Consider the following 27973-nt stretch of genomic DNA (forward strand, 5'->3'; position numbering starts at 1 on the left):
AAGCAATATCCAGTCAAGGCAGGAATACCAAGCCGTAAGACTGGGAGGGGGGGAAAGGACAGAGTATTGCCTGGTGGCTAGAGCAGGGAGACTGGGATTCAGGGCTTCTGGGTCCTGTCCCCAGATTTGGGAGGATAGTGGAGTCCAGGGGCTAGAGAAGGGTGGGCTGGGAGTGAGGACTCCTGGGTCCTTCTCTCCGCTCTGCCCCTGACTTTCTACCTCTGACACTGGGCAAAAAAGGGGGATTATTATCTGATGCTTAGAGAGGGGGACTTGAGAGCCGGACTCCCAGGTTCAACTTCCATCTCTGCCAGTGCTTTGCTGTGTGTGATACTGGGAAAGTCATTTTCCCATACCTACCCCTTCATCCATCCATCCCCCCATACCTACGGCTCTGTTCATCCATCCATCCATCCACCCCCATATCCACCCCTCCCTCCACCTAACCCCATAACTACCCCTCCTTCCACCTACCCCTACCCCACCTACCCCATACCTACCCTTCCCGCCACCTGAACCCATACCTACCCCTTCATCCATCCATCCCCCCATACCTACGGCTCTGTTCATCCATCCCCATATCCACCCTCCCCCACCTACCTCCATCCCTCCACCTACCCCCATACCTACCCCTCCTTCCACCTAGCCCTCCCCACCTGAACCCATAGCTACCCCTCCCCACCTACCCCCATAGCTACTGCTCCCCACCTACCTCCATCCGTTCCCCACCCCCATAGCTACCCCTTCCCCTACCGCCATCCCTCCCCTCCCACCCCGTAGCTACCCCTTCCCACCTACCCCATAGCTACACTCCCATCCCCAGAGCTACCCTCCCCACCTCCCCATCCTCTCCCTCCGCCCCGGTTCCGGATTGCGCTGGGGCGGCGGAGGCCAACCAGACTATTCACCCAGCCGCTCGCCCAGCCTCGCCGCGCCTCCTTTGTCCCCTCCCCCGGCGGCCGGGCGCGCGAGGACAAGCGGGGAGCCGCAGCGGAGCCCCCATGGCGCGGCCGCTGCCCCGGGCGGGGCCCCCCGCGCAGCCCCCGCCGCAGCCCCGCTGAGCCCTCGGGCCGCGGCTCGCCAGGATGCCCGAGGCGGGCGCGCCAGCCCCGGGCTCGCAGGAGGGCGAGCGGCAGAGGCGAGCCCCGGCGGACGCGGAGCCGGCACCGGCCGGGGTCCTGGGTAGGCTCGTGCGTGCGGCCCCGGGCCGGCCCCTGCAGCGCTGCGGGAAAATGCCGCTGGCCCGGGCTCGGACCGACCCCCCCGCGAGAGCAGCCCCTGCCGGGGGCCCGGCTGCGCCTCTCCTGGGGGCTGGAGCCGCAGCTCCCCTGCAGCGCGGGGCGGCGGGGGGGGGCTCGTGTTCCTTGTAACCCGAACGCGCCTTTGCGGGTTCCCTGCCTGGCCCCCGCGCACCGGCTGCCAGCGGCCCCGGGGGGAGACCGCCAAGGCAAGCGGGGCGGGGGGGTCGGTCCTGCCTCTGCCTCGGGCCCTTCCCCATTGACTGTGTGCGGGGTGGGGAGCGCTCCCTGCAGATGCCACCCAGCTGCTGTGAGTGAGGCCAGCAGGACTTTGGGGAGCAGAGGTGGGGAGAGCTAGGCTGGGGGGGGGCAGGAATGCTCCTTCAAGGCAGCAGGATGTGGGAGGGGGAGGTTGGTCCTAAAACGCCCTGGACCATGTGGCCTCCTCCCCCTGACTTCCTCAGCGCCTGGGCCGGTGTTGCGGTCAGGGCCCGTCGGGGCGTTGTGGTTCTGCTCGGATCCAGAGGGCTCAGCGTGGGGAGAAGTGGGGGGAGACTCCCCAAAGGCCCAGGCAGCCGCAGGGATCTGCGAGAAGGGAACAAACCCGGCAACTGAAATTCCCAGACAGATGCGGGCGCGTGAGGAGTGACCTAATTTATGTCCTCCTAGGAACTGGGCATCTGTGGCAGCGTAATTGGCGATTAGAGCCTAGTAAACAGCAGCGCTGTGTGTCAGAGAGCTGCCTCGGGCTTCCCTGGGAGGCCGGGGCTGGTGGTGGATTGGTACCAAAGCGCTCTGCGGCTTCCGTGACCTTAGTGTGGCGAGCCCAAGGTTAGCTGCACGGGCGCTTGGTGCCGGGCTGGTATGAATGGGAAAGGGAGATGCAGCTGATCCAAAGAACGGGCGTTAAAGCCCCGAGCCAGCCCCCGGCGTGAATGGGAGGTTTCAAGCCCAAAAGAGTTCATTGATTCCAAGGGAGTCCCGCCAGCGCTGAGCGTGACTGGTTATTTCTAGAAGGCCAGGTTTTGCTCCCATTTACACAAGGAGTGTAATCTGGAGTCACTTCACTGGCACCAGGAGAGTGACTCCCGAATTGCAGTGGTGGAACTGACACTAGAATTTGGTCTTGTCTCGTGGGTTCTGCAGGGAGCTGTCAGCATTGCCGTTGTGTCTGTTCTCACAGCGGGACTGAACCAGGGCTCCTGGGTTCTGTGCCCCGGCTCAGGGAAGGGAATGTTGTCAAGTGGTTAGAGCAGGGAGCCGTGAAAGTTGAGACGTCTGGATTCTGTTCTAGTCTCTGGTTAGAGCTGGGGGCTGGCAGTCAGGACTCCTGGGTTCTTTTCCTGCCTCAGCCACTTGCTTGTTCCGTGACCTTGGACAAAATCACTTCACCCCCCCTGTGCCATGAGTAGAGTGGGGATAATATTTACCTCCCTGCCAGGGGTGGGAGGGCAGTCGTCAGGTTTGCTACATTCAGGTTCATAAAGTGCTTTGAGATCCTCGGTAGAGAAGCGCCAGAGATGGGCTCTGGATTATTATTCCCTGCTTGGTCCCCTGCATCAAGGATCTCTCCAAGGCCTGGAACAGGAGTGCTGCAAACCTCGCTGGCTGGCGCATGATCCTGCCACGGGAGAAACATTTACATTACCCAGAAAGACGCGCTATTCAAGAGGCTTTTGTGATGGAGCAGTGGGGCTTCCTGGGAGCTAGGGACTGGAGCACAGGCTCCTGCATAGAGCCAGGGTAGCTGCCTCTGATCGCAGAGGGGATCGGGCCGGGCATGATGCAGCTGCAGACTCAGCACTGAGGGCAGCTGGGCTCTGGCAGGACTCTCCTGCACTAAGTTTCTGTCTCCCGCAGTGGGAGCTGGAAATGAACCTGGGAGGGGGCCGGCTTTGGATGTCCCATTGTACCAGAGAGGGAGCAGGGCCCAACCCCCAGAAGCAGAGATGGTGCTGGCATGGGGGGAAATGTAAGGCCCCGGGCCCCTCTCCAGCTGGGTGGTTGCAGGGGGCTCTGCTTTGCAGGGGTGGTGGTAGAGGTTCTGTTCATTCATTGCCAGAGAGTGGAGCTCTGCCCAGCTTGCGCGGCCAAAGCAGAAAGTCCGAATCACAGACAGCAGCAGCGCTAGTCTTGGGGACTCTCACCTCCCCATCACATACCTGCTCCCATTCCACACCGGCCTGGGAGGCGTGTTCACATCCGGGCATGTACGTTCACATGCACACTTAGTGTGTGTATCTGTATGCACGTGTACTGTCTTACACTAGTGTGTGTGCTGGCGGGTGCAGGGGATCTGAGAACTGGCGGGTGCCTATCTGTGAACGCGTGTGTCAGCATGCCTGTACGTGTGAGTGTGCATGCGTGTGAGTGGCGTGTGCATCTGGATGAGTAGCACACACCCCTGCCTTCCCAGAGCAGTGCCTCCTGCCTGCCCGCTCGGAGCCCTTTGTTTCGCAGCCTGTAATCACAACTCTCGGAGCGAGGCTTTAATAATTCATGATTGGCAGGAGGATGAGCTCATCCCGCCTGGTGCGAGGAATCTGCTCCTTGGAATCGCAGCTTGGGCTCTGGGGGCTTCATTTTGTGGGCCTGGCTGAGCCGCCTCCCTGCTCCTGCAGTGCAGAGGTCCTTTGGAACCCGGCCACCCTGGACCCATGTGTGCGTGGCTTGGAGCGCTGCAGCAGTGGGGCCCAGCACAGACTCTGCCATGCGGGCTCGGGCCAAACCTCCTCCAGCAGTGAGACTGAAAGGGCAGCAGCTCTAGCCCCATCTGCCCCTTGGGCAGGGGAACCCCAGTTTCTGGCCCCAGGCCTGGCAGGAGATCGGGGTTCCATTGGGCTTTGAGTGTGCTCACAGCACAGGGGCTTGGAGCCAGGACTCCTGGGTTCTCTTCCTGACGATAGGCGGGAAGGTTGATTTCTGCAGCGGTGGGGGGGGGAGTGAGACTCTGGACTTCTGGGTGCAGTTTCCAACTCTGCCACTTGCTCGGTATGTGATTCTGGGGGAGTCCCTGTCCTGCTCCCGCCTCAGATTTCCCATCCGTAAAACAGGGGTGAGAATCCCCTACCATTCAAAGCCACTCACGTGGAAGGTGCTATGTACAGTCAAGGCAAAGAGACAACTGGCAGCATCCATCGCTAGCAATGCCCCGGTTGCTGGTGCTTGCCTGTGAAGGAAGAGCCCTTGGGCATGGCTTTATTCTCTCTCAGGTTTGCCGCGGGCAGGAGTTTATTTCTCCCTTTCCTGGACGTGATGAACAGGATCTCGTTAACAATAAAGATCTGGAAGATGCTCAAGAAAACAAATGTACTTGGGTTCCGGGCACAGCTGAGAAGCGAGTTGCCTCCCTGCAGAGATGGGAACGGGCTGCATTTGGAAGCGAAGCCAAGACACCAGAAATGAGGCCGTTAGAAACAGAGAGAACCCGGCAGGGAGACGAAGCAGGGTGGGGACACGGAGCCGGAGATGTGGGGCTGTTTCTTTAACCATCAGGAGTTCTTTATCTAACCTACTCTCTCCTCTGGGGCGGCACGGCTGGGACTTGGCTCTGGGCTGGTGAATCAATAAATGGCTAGTGTGGAAATGCTGGGAAAGCCCCCTGTGGCTGAAGCCTCTTTGCCAAGCAAACCTCTTCCATGTGGCTGGGAACATGGGGGAGGAGGATTCCCAGCTGCCGAAGCCACCACTCTGGGTGTAGCTTATTCGTGAATTCCATCCCGTGGCTGGGCTCAGCTCGCTTTAAAGCCGTGCCCATGTGAACACCCCACTATGCTGGCACTGCCTTAGCGGCTCCTTGCCTTGTCAGGGGGAGAGGGAGGCTCTTGGGATGGTCTGCCCTAGGGCTGGGGCTCCTGGGGCTGCATTGCTGCCTGAGCAGGTGTCGCTCTGACACTGAGCCGGTGCCGTCGAGGGTGCTGCTGCTGGTACCACCCCACTCGCTGGCAGTAGGAGGGGACCAATTCCACCACAGGCTAATTCCATCCTTCCACCCAAATCCCCAGGGTGGTGCTGACTGCATGCAGGACCCTAACCCTAACCCTAACCCTAACCCTTCACTTCCTGTCCTAAATTACTGGGTAGTGACTCTTTATAAGACTCCATGGATCCTTCAGGTTAAGTGATGAGTGTAGTGCAGCGAGCTGAATGGGAGGTGTGTGCACACCACTGCCCTCTATTGGATGGAACTAAACTGCTCATCCGTATGTCATAGGCCCTATACAGCTAACTGCGAGTGGTGAGTTTCCTTTAGCTCAAGGGGTAGGAGCTTTCAGAGCACAAAGATCAGAGTTCAAGGTCAGTCGGTTATCATCAGTGAGTTCCAGCAGGGAGCCCTTTGCTTCCGAACACTCCTGGGTGGTTATTCCAGAACCTGGACTCTTAAGGCTGCTTGGTCCCTGCTTCTCTTCGGGTGGATTAGCAGGAGACCAACTGGGGGCTGGGCTCAGAGGCCAGGCCAGGCTCTGCAAGAGCCACATCTGCTGCGGGGAGGAACAAAGCAGAACGGCAGGGTCCAGGGCAGGGACAGTCGCTCCCTTTATTGCACTGGAGCTTGGCGCTGGCGGATCGGCCCCTTGGAGACGAGAGGCCTCTGTTCCTGTGTCAGGTGCGGTACAGACAAGCTTCCCGTACAGCGCCCCACCAACGGGCCCCCAAGGATCCCCCGCAGGGGGAACAGCTTCAGTCACCGTGGCCTGTTCAGTCCTGGCATTGCCAGCGCCCCAGCATCTCACTGTGACTCCTACGAGGACGATGACCCAGTGCAGGGCCTGGGAGCCAAAGACGGGATCCAGCCCTCAGACCCAGCTCTGTCATGTGCAGCCCGAGTCGCGGCCGCTAACTCCTACCTTCAGGGGGGCTCTGCAGTCACGTGGCTTCCCCCTCCCACCGGAGAGAGGGCAGCGGTGCTCATGCCAAGAGCACTGGAGGAAGGGTCAGCGCGCAGGCTGCCAGGTCGGAGGGAGCTGCGGGACCTGCAGCTGCTGCTTCCGGTCAGGGGAGCTGGGGATGGGGCAAGAGAAACCCAGACACGGGGAAAGTGACGAGCAGCGTCGTTACCGCGCATCGATCAGGTGCCTTAACGAACCAGACGGCTGCAGTGATGTGGACACCAGACAGGCCGACGTGTGAGTCACTGACATACAAGGGAGCCCACAGTTTCGTTATAACCCTGCTACCATGTCTGTGCACCAAGGAGGTCACTGGCAGCTCACCGGGCAGAATTCCAGCACCGGGCTCCACTGCCAGCCAACCCCGAGTGCTGCTAGATGCAGGATTCTTCCTCGCTTCCTGCTCAGCTGCCACATCCCACCCCAGAGGTGGCTGCATTTTGGCCCTGCAGATCACTTTGTCACATGCAGGATTCCTCAGCACCAAAGACCAAGGATTTTATTCTGCTTAGACGTGGCCATGGCTAACCGCAGCGCAAGGGCTCTCAGCCCTCATGCTCCAGGGCATAAACGGATTGCTGGCTGTAGCCAGGAAGAAATGTCTTCTGCAATATCTGGCAACTGAGTGCATGGCGTGCACCAGCCAGTATTGACCAGCGTCAGAGCCAGAATGCTGGGCTGTTCAGAATGCAATATGTGCTGTTCTGATGTGGCAGTTTCTTATGCTCCTCTGCTGGTCCATAAACAAGGTATTTGGATGAACAAGGCAAGATGGTGGGTGGGGTGCAGCCATCTACTATCGGGTGCAGGTGCTGCACCCCATTCTCTGCAGTCTCTCCTGGATGTCGGTACCAGAGGAATCCTCTGGGTTGTTTTTTTTACTATCACGCAGTTCCTCCAGACATTGCAGCCGAGTCAGGTCTGATCAGAGGAGCTGTCAGGCAGAGCCACCGACATGAGCCCACGTCCCCCGTTCAGATGGCCTCTCGGCTCGAGATCCAAAGACTCCACTTCAAACAATGCTCTTTGTGAAGTTTCCTGTGGTGGGGCCGGATCCTCAGCTGGTGTGAGGTAGCCTGTGGGAGTAACTCGGTTGGAGCCGCGTTGCTGCGCCCGCTGACAGCCATGGAGGAGCTTGCCTGCAATTTGTTACAACAAGAAAAACTGATCAAGGAATTAAGAAGAATCCTTGTACTTTTCATCTCAAAGCGCTTTAAAAAGGAGTATCATTTATCCCCATTTTGCAGATGGGGAAACCGAGGCACAGGAAGGGGACATGATTTCCCACTGTCACCAATCAATTTCCAGGCCTGCCACTGGCTTGAGCCCATGCCCTTAGGTCGGTCCAGTGTTCTGTGCACTAGGCAACACTGTCTCCACTGCCATTCCTGCTCCTGCCCTCTCTAGAACAGGAGGGTCTTGTGTCCAGCATCTCTCTATCCTTTCAAACTAACCTGATTTCCATGACCAGCTCAATGAAGCACCTGGAGTCTGTCGTGCGACATGGAATCACAGGTGTTACACAGCTGTTGTTTGCATCTTTAGTTTACAAAAGCGTACAAACAGGCTTCCACCCAGCTTGAGTTCCGGCTTTGTCTCCCTTGTTTACCAGAGACCGCACCCTTGTCTGGAACTATATATTAACATGCAGTATATTACTCAGCTAATCTTATTAATCTACTGTATCATTACAGGGTGCAAAAGTTTACGGACAATCATGGTGGAGTCTCCTGTCTGTAAAATGCACCCATTTGTCCAGTTATCAAACCTGTTGCAGGCTTTACCTTCATTCGCTGTCCCAAACTGTTGGGTAGCATTGCTCTGCAGCTGTTAAAGAGCTGCCACACGTTCCACCCCAGAGGTGGCTGCATTTTAGCCACAGCAGGAAATGATCCCTGCCAGGCACTGAGAGGGTGAGGGTCAGTACAAGGTTACACACCACTCCAGGCCCACTTAAACTCTGGGCTTAAATGGGACTTCAGTGGCCCATACACAGACTTTGTCAACTTCATCCAGAGCTCAAGCGGCATCTAGGGCTTGTGCCGCCAGCCCCTTCGCACGGGGATGAACGTCTCCCTTAGGGATGAAATGATCCAGTGGGAAGTCAGATCTTATTCACCATCCATCTCCAGCGTTTCTAGGAAAAATGAAAAGCAAGATGCTGCTGGTATTAGAGATCCTAGACAGGAACCAAGCCGCAGGGACAGCGGGTGCATGGCACTGGCATGCTTCAGGGCAGTTATTGCTGGGTGCCTCATGCCGAGGGCCGTCGCTGATTAAAGGGAGAGCAAAGAGCCAAGGTTCTTCATAAACCGCCGCCTCGGGTTCGGTGGGGTGGTTTGGTTTGTTTCACTTCAAAGCTGGAGCTTTAAGGACTTGAAATGAAATGGAGGGTGGGGAGGGAAAGGTCATTGGAACAGACTCGCAGACACCTGCTGCAGAGCCTGAGATTAACCCCTGGCTCCCTGGGCCAGACGGCGTCCGGCTGGCTCCCTGGGACGCTCAGAGGGATTGCCACTGGCACGTGCAGAGTTAAAGCAAGAGCGACAGCGGAGGGATGGGAGAGGGGCAGAAGGGTAGGTGGGTGCGAGGTGGGGTGGCAGGAGCAGACGATGGGCCTGGGGGGAGCCTTGCCCCTTCTGTCTGTGCAGTGCAGGGGGCAGCGCTAAGGGCTGGGGTAATCTACAACCCTGGAGAACTCCCCATCTTAAGGAGGCCAGGAGCAGGAAACCTCCCAGCCACCCTCCCCACAGCTTCCTGCCCTCCACCCACCCTCCTGCTGCAGCTGTGCCCAGGAACCCTGGGCATCCACAATGCTGGGCTTGTGCTCACCATCCCGAACGCTGAGAGAGCCCTGCTTTGTTCCGTGCCCACAGTGGGCAGCCAGCAGTGCCTGGTGGGGAGAAGGGCAGTCCCGTAGCCAGGGCAGGCAGGGGGCTTTGGGAAGGTGTCTATGCCCAGGTGTGGCGCCTGGCCTGGAATGCACCCCGGAAGCTGCCTCAGGAGCTGCGGCATTGGCCCAGAGTAGGGTTTGCAGTCACGGAGCCTGCCAGCCTGCCCCGCCCAGGCTCCCAGCTCCACCGCACAAGCCAGCCACCAGCCCCGCATCCAGTCTCCTGCCCCTCGCAGGGCATAGGAACAGCCTCAAGTCTAGCCCCCTGTGAGGGCAGGGCACAAGCCCACCCCATCCCGGCTCCGGCCAGATCAAGCCATGGGGCTGCCTGGCATCAGGTGGCTGCAGGACGTAGCTCTGGCCCTGCAGATGGGACAGACCTCAGGATTGTTCCGTCCTGTGCATGCCTCAGGGCCTCGGTGCCTCTAGCAGCTAGTCCCCACCCGCCCCTCGGGGAGATGACTGCGCAGGCTGACGGGCCGCTCGCTCCTAGGACACGGTGCCTGACCATCTGCCTCTCTTCCCCCCTGCTGCCTTTCCCCCAGTGGGGATCAGTCCCCAGACCCCCGCCGGGAGCCCGTGGGAACCTCAGTGCTTAGACCCGGGGGTAAAGGGCAGCTAAACTGTTTGTACTGCTGGAGCGGAGGGGGCTGTGCAGAGCGCCATGGTGCCCGAGGGGTTAAACGAGGCCTTGGCCCACGCCCAGCCAGAACAGGGCATCCTTTCAGCAGCACTCACCAGACTGGCGAAGCCTCAGGCCTGTTCTCGCCCCCTCTCCCACCCACACGCGGGGCTGCAGCCCAGGGAACGGGGCAGTGAATGGAGAGCGAGGCGCTCAGCCCCTGAGAGGACAGTGGGAAGCTGTGCCTGGGGAGGAGGGAGGTAAAGGGTTAATGCTCCGGGGGCTGGTGCACCACCCCTGCTGAGTCACATGAAATGAGTTTGGTGGGTCTCAGCCTAGGTGCAGCACGGTTTGGCACAGTCGGTGGTGTTTGCTCAGGAGGGACCAAGGACTGGAACAGCCGGGGGGCTGCGGGTCAGGACTGGGGGGGGGAATCGCAGAGCTGGGGCTGAGGTCTGGGATAGCAGGGGGGCTGCGGGTCAGGACTGAGGGGCATCGCAGAGCTGGGGCCGAGGTCCGGGATAGCAGGGGGGCTGCGGGTCAGGACTGAGGGGCATCGCAGAGCTGGGGCCGAGGTCCGGGATAGCAGGGGGGCTCCGGGTCAGGACTGAGTGGCATCGGCAGAGCTGGGGGAGGGACTCACCCCCCATTGTACCGGCTCTGCTTGGGTCCAGCTGGTTTCTCTAAAACCTTCGCTCTCCCAAGCGCAGCGTCTCAGGGAGAGATCCGCTCCCAGGCCAGGGGCCTGTTGGGTCACCTCCAGCGAGGGTCCCTGGGGGTGGGGGGCTGGGTCAGCTTGTGGGACAGTCAGTGCCTCCCGGGGAAGGTCACCCTGGCCACACGACAGTGAGGCACGTGCCAAGGACTAGTGGGGTTCGGTGTCTGTGGATGGGTGGGGAACCGGGGAGGCAGCCGGGCCCGGATTACGCTTGCCGCAGGGCAGAGCCCAGGCAGGGCCCAGCCAGCTGCAGGTGGTCACCGGCCAAAGGCAGAAGAGACATGGCCAGGAGCCCCTGGGGGGTGGGGGGATCAGTCCATCTGTCTGCTAGCCCCTCCCCCCCCAATTAGGGGTGTAGCCCATTAGTGGGGTTCAGGCCTCAGCCCAGCCGGCCCCAGGCTTCTGGCTCAGGACAGGTTCTGGGAGCTGCCCGGCCCTGCTACCCCATTAGCACTGGGGGCGGGAAGGGCGGGTGCTTCCTGTGTGCACTGGGCCTGAGCCAGCCTCTGTGGCGATGCTCCCCACTGGGCCAGCAGGCACAGCCGGTTCCCCAGGGTGGGGCAGGCCCAGGGTCATTCCCCTCTCCCTGCCTGGTGCAGTGTGGGGCACGTTTGCCCAGACAGCACCTGCCTCCCCGGGAGCCCTGCTGCCACCCAGAGCACCCTGGGGGGTGGAGCTGGGTGGGTCTGAGCCCGGATGCCCACCTCACCCCCTGGCACCAGCCAGCCCCTTCCCTGGCAGCCTCAGATAGACTCAGACTCTGTGCTCCATGGCTTTAGGGGCGGGAGGGGGGTTGAAGCATCGGGGCAGTTTGGGCCACCGGTCCCAGCAAGGGGCAGCGTCCCCTGCCCCAAAGAGCTCCTGGTCCACGGACCTGATCCTGCAAGGTGCTGGGGGCCCTGGTCTCCCCCTGGCACTGGTGGGAGACGAGGGAACACAGTCTGGTGCAGGATCGGGCCTTGGTGTGTGTCTGTAGTGCCCACCCGCCAGGGGCAGGGGCAGGGGTGGTGAGTTCCTCCTAGGGCCCCTCCAGGGATCTCTGCTTTCTGGGGGCCGTTGCTGCGGTTTTGTGGCATTTAATTGCAGGCAGGACAGGTGTGATGGGGGTCGGGGGGCATCTGAAGGTGCAAGGGGCATGCAGTGTGCCCCAATATGGGGAGGGGGCTTGTGGATGCACAAGGGTAGAAGGGCATGCAAGCCAGGGGCACCTCTGAACACAGAAAAGCCCAGCACGGGGCTCAGTATGCCAGGGCCGCTTCTCCCAAACAGGCAGGGAGCCAAGGATGTGCCTGCCCAAAGAGTGGGGGCCCAGACCCCAACTCCAGGGGGAGCTGGTGGGGCAGAGCTGGGCAGGAGCCAGAGGCCTCGGCAGGCAGCAGGGGGGAATTAGGGGAGGGATTTGGGGCTTGGCCTGACCAGCCGTCGTCCCCTTGCCAGGGCGGGTGAGAGTGGCACCCGAAGAGGCAGATTTGCCTCGAAGTCGGGGGTTTCCTGGCTAAGCAAACGGGGAGCTGAACAGGATGAGAAGGAAGAGCCGGAGGGAAGCGACCGGCTGGAAGGAAACAGGGACCGGCCCCCTGCTCCCATGGGGGCTGCGGCGTGGGGCCTGCCGCAGGTTTCCATGGAGACGGGTTGCTTTTGATCCTGTCAGTTCCCCTGTCTTCCCGGCTTCCCGAGCGAGTGTTTCCAGGCAGGGGCTGCGGCTGAGGAGGGGGCGGCTCTGCGGTGGGCCCAGGCGCTGGGGAGGGACGTAGGTAAGAAGCTGGTGGGAGAAGCGAGGGGATGGGGGGTGGGCGAGGAGACAGCTGGGCTGGGGGAGGGGGGTGTAGCATGGAGCTCCATGGCTCCAGCAGGCTGGGACACCGGAGTGAGGGGGCAGGCTGGGAGATGGGGCGGTTTGACTGCGGGTGGGGCAGGATCTGCTGTTCTGCCACGTGCCCGGAGGGTGCACGGCCCCAGGTCTGTTCCGTCCTGAGCCTGGCTCGGGGGCACTCGCCGGGAGCGTTTGCCAGTCACTTCCTCTCTGGGCAGCTGCCAGGGAGCCCGGCCCAGCCACCAGGGGAGGAACCGAGCCCGGGCAGAGGCGAGCATAGGACACGCTGCCCAAGGGCTGAGAGGGGGAAATCGTTCTCTGGCTCTGGGCCAGGCTGACTGACCTGGGGTGTCTCCGTCCAGCTGGCACGTGGGGGGACAGCTGCAGACGAGCGGAGAGGGGGCCATGGACTCACTGCCCTGCATGGTCCCTTCCAGCTACCCCCTGCGCTGGGCCCAGACCCAGAGCCCTTGCAGCTCTCCGGGCAGTCGGGGGCTGCAGGGAGCCCCCTTGCTGCGCTGCGTTGTCGGAGCTTTTCACCCCCCGAGCTGCGGGGTCCAGCCGCATGCATGCTGATCTGGGGAGAGGATCTGGCCAGTCTCTGCTGGTGCTGCCAGCCCAGCGACCGGCCTGCCGGGAACGGGGATGTCATGCTGCAGCCAGGGCCGCCCACGGGATTCAGGGGGCCTGGGGCACGGCGGGGGAGCTGCGGCGCTTTGTACTCACCCGGCGGCGGTCCGGGTCTTTGGCGGCATTTCAGCAGCGGGGGGGCCCTTCAGTTGCTCTGCGTCTTCAGCAGCACTGAAGGGCCCCCCACCGCTGAAATGCCACCGAAGACCCGGACTGCTGCCGGGCCAGGGCTTGCGGGGCCCCTGTGGGGCCCGGGGCCTGGGGCAAATTGCCCCACTTACCCCCCCCCCCGGGCAGCCTTGGCTGCAGCCTGTGCCAGCCCCGTTTCAGAAAGCTGGGTTCCCAGCCGCCACCTGCCACCTCTGTCAGGAACAGCCAGGGAAACCCAGGAGAGTCTGGTCCGAGTTGCCTGCAGGCCAGCAGCTGCACAGGTGGATGGGAAGGGAAGAACCTGCCTTCCTGGGAAAGACCCCGTATCCCGCTGAAAAGGGCCGACCTAGTGGAGAGGAGAGATGGGATTTCAGCAGAGACCTTCGGGGGGTGCCCGCTCAATGGAAGGGGAATAAGTGGGAGCTGCCCCCTCCAGGGCTGGCTTTGATCCCCAGATAATCACTTCTACTGAGCGCCAGCAGCTCTGGCTCATCTGTTCTGATGGAAGCGCCCCCGGCATGAGGCTTTGAAGAGACAGAACAGGTGGCCGTGAACAGGGAAAGATGCAAGAGGAAACCCCTGGAGCCTGCTGACTCGGCCGTCTGGCGACGTTCTAGACAAGGGGCCACGTGTGTCTCTTAGTCACGTCTGGAGAAGACTGAGGAACCTGGCTGAGCCAGGGGAACGGGGAGTCCGCTGACGGCAGAGGAGTCCCTCCGGCCCTGGCGAGCACAGGGCATTGCCCGTTGGCAGGAATCCTCTGAGCCACGCGGACGCCTCGCTGGGTCCTGCACTGACTATACTCGGCAAAGAGACCTGGGTGTCGCTGGGGACGGCTTAATGGAGACCCCAACTCAGTGCACGAGGAACGGGACAGAGGAGAATGTGATCATGCCATTATACAACCTCCACCCCCGTCACTGGGGTCCCCTGACCCGGGCTGCTCGTCCCATCACCTCCGAAAGGGCAGAACAGAAGTGTGGGGGGCGGGGGGGAGACAGGAGACGAGAACGTCTGTTAGTTATTTGTATTGTGGTGGGGCCTAGGAGCCCCAGTCATGGAGCAGGGGCTTGGTGCTGTACCACCCAGAACCAAGAGACAGCCCTGCCTCTGAGGGTTCAGCTGCCTGGAGCGACTCCTACAATGGCACTGTTTAGAGAGGAGGCGGCTACGCGGGGACAAGGCAAACCACAGGCGTCTGGCTTACTTCTCCCCATCAGGGCACAGCCATGCCTCAGTTTCCCTTCTCTGGCCTCCAGCTGCCCTCTGAAGACAGTCCCACTCTTGGGCCCAGACTGATCCGGGGGCTGGTGATCCATGTGCGAGAGTCCCCGTGTGTCTTTGTGTGAGGATGGCTCTGGTTGGGTTAGGGGTGGCCTGGTGCACGCGCGTGTGTGTGTGTGGGGGGTGTATCCTGGGCACGTGTTGTGTAAGGTGTCGAGGGGGTAAGGGTGTGTTTTGTGTGTATCATGCATGTCGTGCCTGTGTCATGATTTGGGTGCATGCTGTGTTGTATCTTGGGGTGTTGTGCCACCCCTCAGCCCTGGCCAGCTGCTGGCAGCTTGTGCCCACCCCGGCATGGCCCCATCCAGCCATGACGCTGTGGCTCAGTCTATGCGATGCCGGTCACTGCCCTGAGGGTGAGGCCCAGCGCCAGCCCCGGCTCAGTGTAGAGCTGCCCAGCCCCCTCTTTGCTTTGACAAGCCAGGGCTCCCGGCCTGTGGCCTCCCAGCCACAGCTCGGTCTGCCCCCACCCCGTCACCCCCTCCTCCTGGGACCGCCTCATCCTTCCCCCATCCCCTGGAGGGATCAGTGTCCCCTGCCGCGCCCTGACCCCTTTGTTCTGGCTCCCTTGGCAGACAAGCTTTTTGGGAAGCGACTGCTCCAGGCCGGGCGCTACATCATGTCCCACAAATCCTGGATGAAGACGGTGCCCACCGAGAACTGCGACGTGCTGATGACCTTCGCCGGTAAGGGGCCGCTCAGCAACACGCGCCGGGAGTAGCTGCCGCTGGAAGGCAGCCACCTCTGGGGTGGGACGTGGCAGCTGTTGGGCGCAATGCAACGGTGTCACGACAGGAAGAGGCAAAGGCACGAGGGAGGCAGCATGGGATGATCTCCGCTGGGATAGGGCAGGATGCCTGGGCTAACACCCTAGCACTTGTGGAGAACGCCGGGGGGGGGTTAGGGATCCCAAATGCTCAGGCTTTCAGCTCATCGGACAGAGATTGCGCCCTGCAGCGCAGCGCCCCCTAGCGAGGGCCTTGGGGTCACACTGCCTGGGAAGGGGGAGTGCCCCTCCTGCTCCCTGCAGCACTGGGGTCTAGCAGAGGGTGCTACCTCGCTTCCTGCAGCAGCCAGAGATTTTCCTGGTAGCCGACCCTTCCCAGCCTTGGCCCATAATAGCCTTTTGGCCCAACCCTGGTGTCCAGAAGTGGAATAGCTCGGGGGGGGGGGCTGCAAGTCAGGACTGAGGGGCCTTGGCAGAGCTGGGGCAGGGGCAGGAACAGCAGAGTTGGGGGTCAGGATCGAGGAGCAGGGGCAGGGCTGGAACAGCAGAGTTGGGGGTCAGGATCGAGGAGCAGGGGCAGGGCTGGAACAGCAGAGTTGGGGGTCAGGATCGAGGAGCGGGGGCAGGGCTGGAACAGCAGAGTTGGGGGTCAGGATCGAGGAGCGGGGGCAGGGCTGGAACAGCAGAGTTGGGGGTCAGGATCGAGGAGCGGGGACAGGGCTGGAGCAGCAGAGTTGGGGTCAGCAGAGCTGGGCCAGGGAAGAGAGCAGGCCCCTGACTGCTCCCCCCAGGCTCTCACTTGGAATCAGCGTCTGCACTCCCACGAGCCTTGCACGATATCCCCAGAGCCCACAAAGCAGGACCTTGCGGGCGGGGGGTGCCCGCTCCCTGCCCGAGCTGCTGCCCACCGGCGTCTCCCTGCTCCCTTTCCCTCAGACACGACGGACGACCACACGCTGCTCTGGCTCCTGAACCACATCCGGCTGGGCATCCCCGAGCTCATCATCCAGATCCGGCACCACCGGCACACCAAGGTGTACGCCTTCTTCGTCACCGCCACCTATGAGAGGTAGGTCGCACCCCCGCCCGCGCTGGGATCTCTCTTTGGGTCGCTCCCACCCCGTTGTCTTTGGGGAGGGCTGGAGGAGCAGAGGCGTGTGGGTTCGTCCCGCGCCCTGCTCCACGTCACCCAACCCTCACGGCTCCCCCCCTCTCTCCGGGGCAGCTTGCTGCGTGGGGCGGACGAGATCGGGCTGCGGAAGCCGGTGAAGGCCGAGTTCGGGGGGGGCACGCGCAGCTTCTCCTGCGAGGAGGATTATATCTACGAGAACATCGAGAACGAACTCTTCTTCTTTACCTCCCAGGTGGGCACTGCTGGGCCAGCCCCAGGTCTCTGGGATTTGGGGGGGGGGCACCCTGGCACTGCAGTGGGGTGAGGCCTCCCCCCCTGGCAGCTCTTCTCGCCTGCAGGGCTGGCACGGGCGCCGTGGGATTGGGAATCCATTGGGGAGGGAGGCTTTGGAGTGAATGTCCTGGGCCTCTGGCGGGCGTACTGGCTCTCCCTGTGCGCATCGGGCGATGCTGTTGGAAGATGGTGGCAAAGCGGGCTCCTTTCGTGCTGCGCACTGTCCCTGGGGCTCACGCCTGCCTCTCCCTGTCCGCCGCAGGAACGGCAGAACATCATCAGGTACTGGCTGGAGAACCTGCGAGCCAAGCACGGGGAATCGCTGCACAACATCCAGTTCCTGGAGGGGCAGCCTGTCAGTGAGTGCGGCGCCCGGCCACCGATCGGAGCCCACTGCCCCCTCGCGGCCCTGCCCATCTCCATCGCGGGCCGGGCTGCAAACGGACTGGCCCAGGGAGACGAATAGCCAGCTGAAAATACCTGGGCCGGCTCATCTGGCCCATTTCCAAACAGGCTGGGGTGGTGGCGTGTGTATGTGTGTGCATGTATATGAACATGCGTGTGTGCATGATTGTATACGTGTGTGTGTGTGTGTGTCACATAGGCCATGGCCTGACCATTTGGGGCTGGGCCAAAGGTGAGTGGTGCTGTGGCCCCAGGCGCCAGGTCCCGAGGCCCCTCACTCAGATTTTGAGTGAGTTGGGGAGTAGGAGCTCATGTGCCACCGGGGTCAGGCTGCTAGGGCTTGGAATCTATGCCCCCCCTTAAATGATGTTTGGCAGCCCGTGTGTGTGTGCATGCATGTGTGTGTGCATGCATGTAGCAGCGGGAGCCTCAAAGCCGTGGGGAGGTGGGAGCTGCTTATCCTACGGGGACTGTCTGACTTTTGCAAGCCCTAAATCATCCCCCGGCACCTGTCCCCAGTTCACAGCCCTGGCTGGAGCCCGGGGGAGGGAAAAGACCCCCGCGTCTTCCTGGGCAGGGCTGCATGGGTCGGGGAGCGCCCGGCCCCTCACTGCTCTCCCTCCTCACGCAGTCCCCGAGCTGGTGGCCCGCGGCGTCATCCAGCAGGTGTTCCCCGTCCACGAGCAGAGAATCCTCAACCGGCTCATGAAGTCCTGGGTGCAGGCGATCTGCGAGGCCCAGCCCTTAGGTACGTACCCGCCGCCCGCTGGAGGGCTGTTACCCCCCATGGGAGGGGCCGGCGCTGCAGCATCCCCATGGCGAGGCAACCACTGATTCCAGGAGGTCAGGAGAGGGTCTGAAAAGGGGGATTTCCCCCCGAGTTGCTAATAGCCAGTCCATACACGTGTCCCTCGCCAGATGTGCCCCAGTCCATACGTGTGTCCCTCGCCAGATGTGCCCCAGTCCATACGTGTGTCCCTCGCCAGACATGTCCCTCGCCGGACGTGCCCCTCGCCAGATGTGCCCCAGTCCACACACGTGTCACTCACTGGACGTGCCCCAGCCGTACACGTGTCCCTCGCCGGACGTGTCCCTCGCCGGACATGCCCCAGCCGCGCACGTGTCCCTCGCCGGACGTGTCCCTCGCCGGACATGCCCCAGCCGCGCACGTGTCCCTCGCCGGACGTGCCCCATTCACTCACATGTACCCAGACAGACATGAGCACCCAGAAACTAAATGCAGCCATCCAGGAAGGTCAGTGCCCACTTTCCAGTGCCTGGATTCAGAGCCCGGCTCAAGGCACCGGAGCATCTCCTGCCCCCTCTCCGTCCGCCCCCGCAGCCGTCCATGGGCCCCGACCTGGCTGCTGACTCCTGCTCTCCCCTCGGCAGACGAGATCTGCGATTACTTCGGGGTGAAGATCGCCATGTACTTCGCCTGGCTCGGCTTCTACACCTCGGCCATGGTGTACCCTGCCGTCTTTGGCTCCATCCTCTACACCTTCACCGAGAACGACCAGGTGACGGGGCTGCGCCCGGGGAAGGGCTGGGGGAGCCCCGGGAGATGGAGCACTGCAGTGGGGCAGGGAACTGCGGTACTCGCTAGTGCCCCTTGGGCTGACGCTCAGTGCTGCGTCCATTTCCCCCTAGCTTACAAGGTGGGTCATTTCAATACGGGAGTCGGGATTCCTTGGGTCTGTTCTCAGCACTGGGATACAGGAGGGCAGTGGAGTCTAGTAGTTAGAGTAGTGGGGACTGGGTGTCAGGACTCCTGACTCTGCTGCTCATTGCTTGTTATTTGTAACCTGTCCCCACCCGCCCTTTGCCCCCATGTCTGTTCCTCCCAGACCAGCCGCGATATCTGCTGCGTGGTCTTTGCCATCTTCAACGTCATCTGGGCCACGCTCTTCCTGGAGGAGTGGAAGCAGCGGGGGGCCGAGTTCGCCTACAAGTGGGGGACCCTGGACACGCCTGCCGAGTCCATTGAGGAGCCCCGGCCACAGTTCAGGGTGAGTGACGGGGGTGGGCAGCCCAGGGTGATCTGAAAGCCCCTTTGCCTGAAGTGAAGTCACTCCTGATGGCACCAGGCTATTCCAGGAGTGGGGCAGCCGTCCGCAGAGCCGAGCTCAGGCCCTCCGCACCCGCAGGGAGCCCAGGCTCCAGCGGCGAAGGCTTCCCCATCAGCCAGCGCCCAGAGCTCCCGCCACATCCTCAGCTGGCATGAACTGGGGCAGCTCCCCGGAAGCCCCCCAGGCAGGACCGCTTCACACCTGCTGAGGATCTGAGAGCTGGGCTCTGATGCTGACGGGAGCCAGCGAGGGGCAGGGCCCCCGTCCAGCTGGGCGAGAGGGCTCCAGGGCGTGGTGAGAGGAGACAGGAAGCTGTTAGCGCGCCGGCATGTGTGTTCCTGGGCGTGTGGCTGGGAGAGTTTTCCGGGCCCGTGAGCGTGTCGGTGGACGTGCATGACGTGTGTCCGCAGGAAGGTTTGTGCACGTGCGTGTGTAAGTTAAATCCCACCGTGCCTGGGAGGGAGACTCTGGGGTGCGTCCCCTTCCTCCCCAGCACAGGGATCTCCCGGGAACTCTGCGGCAGATCCCCAGCTTGGTTGCTCCAAAATCCTGGCGGGATCTCCCCAGGTGTGGGGGGAGGGGTGTCTGGCTCATGGAGGGTCACAGGCTGCCATCTCCCCCTCCAGGGCATCAAGAGGATCAGCCCGGTGACCAACGTGGAGGAGTTCTACTACCCGCCATGGAAACGTCTGCTCTTCCAGTGCCTGGTCAGCCTGCCCGTCTGCCTCGTCTGCCTCTCCTTCGTCTTCCTCGTCATGCTGGGGTGCTTCGAGCTGCAGGTGGGTGACGCTGTCCCCGGCCCAGCCCCGTTGGCCGCTGCCAGCTGCCTCTCCTCCCGCCAACAGCGGGCGCTAAATCCTCCACACTCCTGGGAGCAGCGCGGGGGCGCCACGAACCCCTGGCTCCGTCACGATTCGGCCCGGCCTGCATGCAGGGTCTGCTCACCCCGGGGCTGATGGAGTCCCTGCCCCCTGTGTCCCCGCAGGAGTTTGTGTTGAGCATCAAGGAACTGCCCCGGCTCATCCGCTTCCTGCCCAAGATCGCCTTGGCCCTCATCGTCTCAGCCTGCGACGACGTCTACAGGAAGATCGCGTACTGGCTGAACGACATGGGTGCGTCATTGGGCGCCGGGGGGTGTGTGTGTGTGATTCTGGGATCAGTCTGCAGCCAACACGGCAACTGGGTTGGGATGTCAGCGCACTCCCAGCTCACTCTGTCCCCCACGATCCGGCCGGCCTCTGCCGAGCTGGGGCAGGCCAGCCAGCAGCCCCCAGGAAGGCCCTGACCCCATCCAAGCTCTGCTGACTCAAGTTTGGGAGAAGCATTGGGGTTCTGGGGACTTCTCCAAACCCGCGTCCTCTGGGGTCAACCCCCCGGGCCCAGCAGCTCCTAGTGGGAGGTCCCGTCCTGCTGTAGGAGCCGGGAACTGGTCATTTGCTTTCATAACACATCCACACTTGCAATCCGCTGCATGTCCAGGGCGTGGAGACACTCCAGCTCATCCCAGGGGCTAATCCGGCCTGTCACGGAGTCCCCGGGCGATGCTGTGGAACTGCTCCCCGCAAAGCCAGGCAGGACTTTGGGGAGCCTCCTCTCCCTTGGAGCAGCCTGTCTCCAGGGCAAGAAGCTCCCACGGCTTCACCTCCTGGGTCTCTCCTTGGAGCATTCAGTATCCTCTGCCCCTCCGTGCGCCTCCCACAGCGAGTCCGCCCAGGCGGGGTCCTGGGGGGCCACAGGGTCCTGCCCCCCCACGTCGCAGTCAGACGTGACTCTCAGCCAGCCAGTAACACAGAGGTTTATTCGATGACAGGAACAGGGTCTAAAACAGAGCTTGTAGGTACAGCGAACCGGACCCCTCGTCCGGGTCCATTCTGGGGCCCAGTGAGGCAGACCCCCACGTCTGCCCTCACTCCTCGTCCCCAGCCAGCTCCAGACTGACACCCCCTCCAGCCCCTCCTCCTCTGCTGAGTTCCTTTCCCGGGCCAGGAGGTCACCTGACCTCTTTGTTCTCCCCCACCTTTAGCATCCCCTTGCAGGGGGAAGGGCCTGGCCATTAGTTGCCAGGAGACAGAGTGTCAGCCAGAAACTGAGGCCCCCCCCCCAGTATTCAGAGGAAACATTAAGAACAGCCCCACTTCATCAGAGGCCTCGGGTATCCCAGTTCTCACCGGCGCAGGTGCATCCCTGAGGTCAGCGCTTGGGCCCAACGGAGCGCGGCTGGACCCAGGCACTGAGAGGTCTGGTTACTTCTCCTCGGGGCCCTGCCTCACCCTGCCCACCCCCACCCCCACTCTCTGGTCACCCCCCACCCCACCCCCTGGCCTGAGTCTCTCTGTTCTCGTTCCAGAAAACTACCGGCTGCAGAGTGCCTACGAGAAACACCTCATCATTAAAATCGTCCTGGTAAGCTACAGTGGGGTTGCTGCCGAGGAGGGGAGGGTGCCCTTGCTGGGAGCAGCCGCAGCGGTGCAGGGTGGCTACCGCAAGGAGCCGATCAGCAGCCGCGGCCGCCGTGAGAATCCTTCGACCCAGGTGACCCCAGCTCCGTGCAGCCACCACGCCGCCCCCTGCTGGTTGGCAGCAGTGACCGTACCAGCCTGTGGCTTTCTGAGAGGGAGGGGAGCCTCCCTTGAGCTCTGGCTGCACACACCCACTTTGTCATGCTGAAGGGCCCCGGCTCAACCCTGGCTGCTGACCGCTGTCCCCCAGGACCCCCCGCGCCAGAATCCCAGCATGCCGGGGAGACCCCTGCTGGTCACAACCACCCTGGAGGATTAAGAACAAGCGGGGATTCTAGGGCCTGCTTGGGACCTCAAGCTGCCCCCAGGCCTGATGGGCATAGTCAGATGGGGGGTGGGCTGGAGGCCCCGGAGCCCAATCCTGAGGGGGGCTTGACTCGCTGTTTCACACTGACCCTCCCTCTTTCTCCCCGGCAGTTTCAGTTTGTAAATTCATATCTAAGTCTTTTCTACATCGGTTTCTACCTCAAAGACATGGAGCGGCTGAAGGAGGTAAGGGGCGTCTCCTCCCCAGGAGCCCGTGCTGGGCCGGGGAGGGGATGGCGGAGTCCCTGCGGAGGTAAATCCAGCTGGGCTCTCAGCTCGGCCCCAGGCACCCAGCATGGCCCCCTCTGCTGGCACCCAGGGCTTGCGCACCCAGAGCCCCCTGTTGCCTTCAGACAGAGCTGTGGCTGCTGCTCAGACCCACGGCGTCTCAAGCCGGGCCCCCAGAATCACTGGCCCCCTTAGGAAGAGAGGCCGAAACTTTCCATTGGCTCCCGCTCCCATCCGCATGCCGGGCCGCCCTAAGCCCTGCCTGGATTTGGGGTCTCCGTTGATTTCTCCTTTTCGTTGTCTCTCTCTCTGTGTTCGTCTGTCCCTTCCGCAGCTCCTGCTCATCTTCTCTCTCTCCCAAAGCCTCGTGCGTCAGCTCAGAGACGCTCTCCTTCCCTTCATCACCCTTCAGCTCCACCTCTTTCTCATCTCCTTTAAGGGCCTCCTGAGCTTTGGCTGGAGCCTGGCAGTATCCAAAGTAGGAGGGGTGGCGGGCGGGCGAGGGCAGGCTGTGCATGCCACCCACTGGCAGATTCATCCCACGCCATGGAAAGTTCGGCCGCGTGGCTCAGCCCAGCTGGCTGGACAGTCCGACTGTCCGCCCGGGGAACAGCCGCGGGACTGTTCCGGTCTCACTGGGCGCAGGGGAGCCTTTGAAAGCAAAGGAGCAGTAACGGGGCTGGGGGGTGAGATACGGGCCTTTCCCCTCTCGGGGGCACCGGCTCTGGCCCCAGGGCTGGGGGGACTGGCTGGCTCAAGGGGGCAGGAAATGGGACATGGGGCCTTTCACTCAAGGCAGTTGGTTGCAGGTGACAGGGAAGGAGGCTCCGTGTCCCAGTTCTAATTACACCCACCGGCAGCAGACTGAAATTTGCCGTCCTGTGCCGGCTGGTTGGGGGGTCTGGTGTGATGAGTTTGGTGCATCTCAGCAGCCAGCTGAAATTAACCCCTCCCCATCCCAGCAGCCTCAACGGGGAGGTTGATCAACACCGTACGATCAACTGCCACCCTGTGGGCCCCTTTCACCCCAACTGTGGTGGGGTCGCTAAGCCTAGTGTGCACCCCCTGCTTGCCCCCACCCCTCCCCTGCCCCCAGGGCAGGGTAAGCCTCTCTAAAGTGGCTGCTTGAGCCCAGCCTTGGGGCAGTGCCGGCGGGATGGAGACAGGCAGGGGAGCGGCTTCCCCAGATGTGACCCGCCTTCCCGGCGCGTCTGTCCCCTCCCCAGATGCTGGCCACGCTGCTCATCACCCGCCAGTTCCTGCAGAACATCAAGGAGGTCTCCCAGCCCCATCTCTACCGCAAGATCCAGCGGGGCGACCTGAGTCTGCAGAACATCCGCGACGTCTCCCACACCATCTTCCGCCTGCTCGCCCAGAGATACACGGCGCCCAGGCTGGGCCCTGATCCCCGGCCTGCAGAGCCGCCGGCCAGGCCGGGCCCCGAGCCCGAGGGGGCCCAGGGGGAGAAGTGCCTCAACGGGGGTTGTGGCGTCCCCGAGGAGGAGGAGGAGAAGCGGGAGTCGGACTCGGAGGACGAGAGCGTCCTGGACTGCGGGCTCAAGCTGAAGAAGGTGAGCTTCATTGAGCGGGCCGAGCGCCGGGGCCGGGAGCTGGGTGCCATGGAGGACGCCAGCTTCCTGGAGGAGGGCAGCCCCACCATGGTGGAAAAGGGCATGGACCCCGCTTCCGTCTTCGAGCTAGCCGAGGACGAGGAGGAGAGCGACGGGCCCTCCGGCAGCCCCCTCCCAGAAGCCAAGGAGCTGGCGGTGACGCTGCGGGCCCGGCGGGGCCGGGGGGCCGTGAGCCAGGAGGAGGAGGAGGAGGAGGAGGGCAGGAAGCGGAACCGGGCTTCCTGGATTGACCCACCGGAGGAGAAGTACTCCCCCCACCTCACCCAGGCCGAGGTGGAGAGCTGCATGAAGAAGTACGAGGTGAGGGGCTGCCGGGAGCGGGGAGCTCCGTGCGCTGGCCTCTCGCCCCGGGGGGCTCCGTGCGAATCCTGCCTCAAGCAGCAGGCGAGGGGAGTCTCAGTAACTGCCCAGAGTGCCCACATCACAAAGCGCCCCTGGATCCACCCTGCTTGGTGCTCTCAGAGCCGGGGCGGGGCAGGATTGAGGGGCACCGGCAGAGCTCGGGGTTGGTGGGGGGGCAGCCCAGGGCTGGAGTTGTAGGGGGACTGTGGGTCGGGATCATGGGGCATCAGGGACTCGCACCAGCATGACTTGTCTCCCCCCAGGACACGTTCCAGGATTACCAGGAGATGTTCATCCAATTTGGCTACGTGGTTCTCTTCTCCTCCGCCTTCCCCCTGGCCGCCCTGTGTGCCCTCATCAACAACATCATCGAGATCCGCAGCGATGCCTTCAAGCTGTGCACTGGCCTGCAGCGCCCCTTCGGCCAGAGGGTGGAGAGCATCGGGCAGTGGCAGGTAGGGAGCGGCTGGGCTGGTGGCCGGGTCCCCATCCCCGCAGGGCAGCGAGAGCCACCGGAAGGGTGGGCACTCGTGTGAGGGCCCATGCATGGCGCTTTCAGTCCCAGGAGAGGCTGTAGAGGGTCCGGATCGTGGCCTGCTTTGTGCTGCTGGGGGACTAGCCTGGCACAGGGGATCCCTGCAGGGCACAGAGCTGGCACGGCCAGGCACCCAGTCCTGAGGATCTGTTACCCTTGGGAAGCAGAAGAGGAGCCAGGAGGCTCCCCCCAGTGCCCTAGGCATCCTCCGCTTTCACCTCCCTAGTCTCCCTGGCTCTTTCAGACGGATACAGAACCGCGCTTTCCCCAGCGCTGTGCTGTGCTCCACCCCAGAGGTGGCTGCTTGCCTCTGGCAGGAGAAACAACCACGTATTCTCTGTCAAGAGCTGTATGGCAGGAAACACGAGTTACTGTTTAAGGATTCGGCACAGGCCTTGCCATCCCAGAGCGTCCCTCGGGGACAATCCTGGCCTTGCAGCCTCTCTGCTTTGCTCTCTTCCTCAGGCTCCCCGTGTCTGGGGTGGCGACTTGACTCTCCAGATGGGTCGCTCTGTGCTCTCGCCCCAAGCCAGGGCCAAAAGACTCTTCAGCCCTGCTGGGCTCAGCCTTCAGCCCCGTTCTTCGCCAGCAGGCCCCAGTGGTAGCGGCCTGTCCTACTGTCCAGCTGCTGGCTCCTGGGCTCCAATCATCCCCACCATCCAGGCCAGGTCTGCCCTCCTAGCCAGGGCCTCTGGCAGACGGGAATGACCAGACAGTGCGCAGCCCAAGCCTGGCTCCCAGCCCCCGCCTCACCCCCAGTGCTGGGCTGCTTTCCTCTTAAAGCCAACACCCCCATACAGGTGTAGTGGGGTGAGGCTCATCGACCAGAGTTGGCTGGCCCCAGCTTGCTGGCCCTTGAGGGGGCAGGCTGCCCTGTTACGTCTGATTCTATCCAAGGACAGGCAGATAGGGGGACGGCTCAGCCTATCCCATAGGGCTGGAGCAAAGAGGTGCTGAGTGGAATCAAAAAGGCCCCAATTGATGATGACAAAAAATGAGGAAGCACTTGTTCAACCTGTGGAACTCGCTGGCAGGATGTTACTGGGACAAATACCTCAACGGGAGGAGAGAGTGCTGATTAAGGATTTCATTGGCAGTGGCACGAGCTGCGTGCCCCCTGCTCCAGGGGACAAGCTGGGGAGCTCTCTATTGTCACGCTCGGTGCGGCTCATGGATCTCGCGCCTTCCCCTTCAGCATCCGCAGGGACCACATAAGACAATCTGCCACCCTCGGCAAAAGTTCAGTGTGTCTCCTGCGTTGTCCTAGGCCTAGGGCCGCAGATTTGGCTCGGCCATTCCGTCATCGTGACAGAGGGGCGGCCAGGCCAAATCTGAGTCAGTGGCATTGTGACCTGGTACACAGGATCCCACGGCCACTCAGATTTGGCCCAGATGCCCCTCCAGGAGAGGGGCTGGGTGAGAGAGGCTGGGTTCCCAGCTCAGCGCAAGAGCCGGTCCGCAGGTGGCGGGTGTGAGTGGCGCATCTCATCCCAGGGTGTTTGTCTTGCAGAAAGTGATGGAGGCCATGGGCGTCCTGGCCATCGTGGTGAACTGCTACCTGATCGGCCAGTGCGGGCAGCTGCAGCGGCTCTTCCCATGGCTCAGCCCGGAGGGAGCCATCATCTCCGTGGTGGTGCTGGAGGTACGGAAGTGCTAGCAGGGCTGAGGTTTGTTATTGTAGGGTCTTCTGTGAGTGCTGGGGCTGTGCCTGTGGTTTGTTATTGCATGGTCTCTGGTTAGAGCTGGAGCGATGCATTTGCTTTGTTGTTGTAGGGTCTCTTGTTGGAGCTGGGACTGTGTATGCTGCTTTGTTATTGTAGGATGTGTCACTGGGCCTGGAGTGGTGCATGTGCTTTGTTATCGTAGGGTCTCTCATTGGAGCGGGGCTGCTGCTGTTTGCTTAGCACAGACCGGCACAGCATTTGCCTGGGAGGGGCAGCTCAGTAGAACTGCTCCGGGTTGGAATCAGAGGGCGAGGAACCCAGAGGGCCGGTCAGATTTCAGGCTTCTAGCCCCATGCCGTTTCTAAAGCAGCCGTGCAGTGCCCCCTGCTGGCACGGCCAAGACCCTCCCCACAGCTCTCTGCCTGTCTCCTCCCCACAGCACTTTGCCCTGCTCCTGAAGTACCTCATCCAGGTGGCCATCCCTGACATCCCAGCCTGGGTGGCGGAGGAGATGGCGAAGCTGGAGTATCAGCGCAGGGAGGCCTTCAAGGTGAGGCCGGATCCCAGGAGTCAAGCATCCCAGCTGGGCGCGCGGCACAAGCCTGGGAGGTGTCTCAGCCTAGACGTCATGTCCCCAACCCCTCCCCTGTCCCCTTGCTGGTCGTCTCAGTGGAGACGCCAGGGGTGGGGTGGATCATGCACAGTCACTGGCCTGCCCTTTGGGTGCTGGCCTGGGGTGATGCACGTCAAGGAGCAGTGTGGGGGTTGCTCTCCCTGCCACGGCCCCTCTTCTGCAGAGTCACCCCTGCTGTGCTCACGTGCCCGGGGCTGGAGGCACCGAAACCCCAGGGGAGAGGCACCCGGAGCTGCGCCGTGACAAGCAGGAGGCTCCCCAAACACCCTGACGTCCCAGGCCCCTGCCACTAACCAGCTGCTCTCCCCTCCCCCCAGAAACACGAGCGGCAGGCGCAGCACCACTACCAGCAGCAGCAGCGGCGCAAGCGGGAGGAGGAGGAGCGGCAGCGGCAAGCCGAGTACCACGCCCGCAAGGAGCGGGAGGCCAGCCGGGACGAGGGGAAGCCTGAGGCTGCCGGGCAGGACCCCGGCTACGAGAAGAGCCAAGCCAAAATGAAAGGGGCCAGCAGCTCGTCCCACGGCTCCGAGAAGCCCAAGAGGCCCAGCTCCCTGCTGGCCACCAACAATGTCATGAAACTGAAGCAGATCATCCCGCTGCAGAGCAAGTTCCTGTCGGGGGGCGGCGCCGGGGCAGCCAGCACCGCCACGGCCCAGTCCCCGACCGGCAGCGAAAACAAACTGCCCGGCTTCCTGAACTTCAAGTTCCTGAAGTCGCCAGAGACTAAGAGGGACGGGGGCACCGAAAAGGTCCAATCGCCCACCAAACCATTCAACCCGGGCAAACTGTTCAACTTCGGCAAGTCCGAGGGGGCTGGGGGAGGCGGGGCCAGCGGCAACGGCACCACCGCCCCCCCGCCGCAGCGGCCCGGCCCATCCTCCGAGGGTGGCGAGAAGCAGCCGCCCAGCAAAGCCCACCTCAACGGGCTGCTGGACGAGGGTGGCGTGGAGGAGGGTGAGCTCAGAGCCGAGGAGGAGAGCACAGGCCATAAACTGTAACCGGGGGATGGCGGGCAAAGGAGCCACGGATCCCGGGTCTGTTCTTCAAGCAGAATTAGGACGTGCCCAGCCTGGGGTGGGGCTCTTAGGACACCTGCACCCTCCTGCGCCACCAGGAGAGCGGAGGTGGGTGTGGAACGTGAGCGGTGACCGTCCCATCCGCCGCAGCCCGGGAAAGCAGAGCTCGGCGCCTTGGGCCTTGAGACACCAGCTTTGGTGATGAGATCGGTGGCCTCAACTCACTGCCAAGAGTCAGTTCGGCATCCTGCGGGA

The 27973-nt window shown here is 62.5% G+C and overlaps 1 protein-coding gene across 3 annotated transcripts; it reads left to right on the plus strand.

Moving 5' to 3' along the window:
- Nucleotides 1–1062: 1062 nt before the first annotated feature.
- ANO8 (anoctamin 8) lies at nt 1063–27973 on the plus strand. 3 transcript variants are annotated; one of them, XM_039515151.1, is made up of 17 exons: nt 1063–1182; nt 14813–14923; nt 15901–16033; nt 16190–16328; nt 16632–16728; nt 17406–17522; nt 18167–18294; nt 18622–18783; nt 19470–19622; nt 19829–19955; nt 21191–21246; nt 21780–21854; nt 23123–23827; nt 24133–24324; nt 25915–26046; nt 26508–26618; nt 27020–27973. In XM_039515151.1, the coding sequence occupies exons 1-17, from the start codon at nt 1086–1088 to the stop codon at nt 27698–27700; spliced, it is 3216 nt and encodes a 1071-aa protein (XP_039371085.1). In that variant the 5' UTR covers nt 1063–1085; the 3' UTR covers nt 27701–27973. The 3 variants fall into 3 exon arrangements, with proteins under 3 accessions (XP_039371085.1, XP_039371086.1, XP_039371087.1); XM_039515153.1 differs by lacking the exon at nt 1063–1182 and adding an exon at nt 11782–12114; XM_039515152.1 differs by lacking the exon at nt 21780–21854.

This window comes from Mauremys reevesii, linkage group 26 (genome assembly GCF_016161935.1).
Source record: "Mauremys reevesii isolate NIE-2019 linkage group 26, ASM1616193v1, whole genome shotgun sequence".
Classification (NCBI taxonomy): Eukaryota; Metazoa; Chordata; order Testudines; family Geoemydidae; genus Mauremys; species Mauremys reevesii.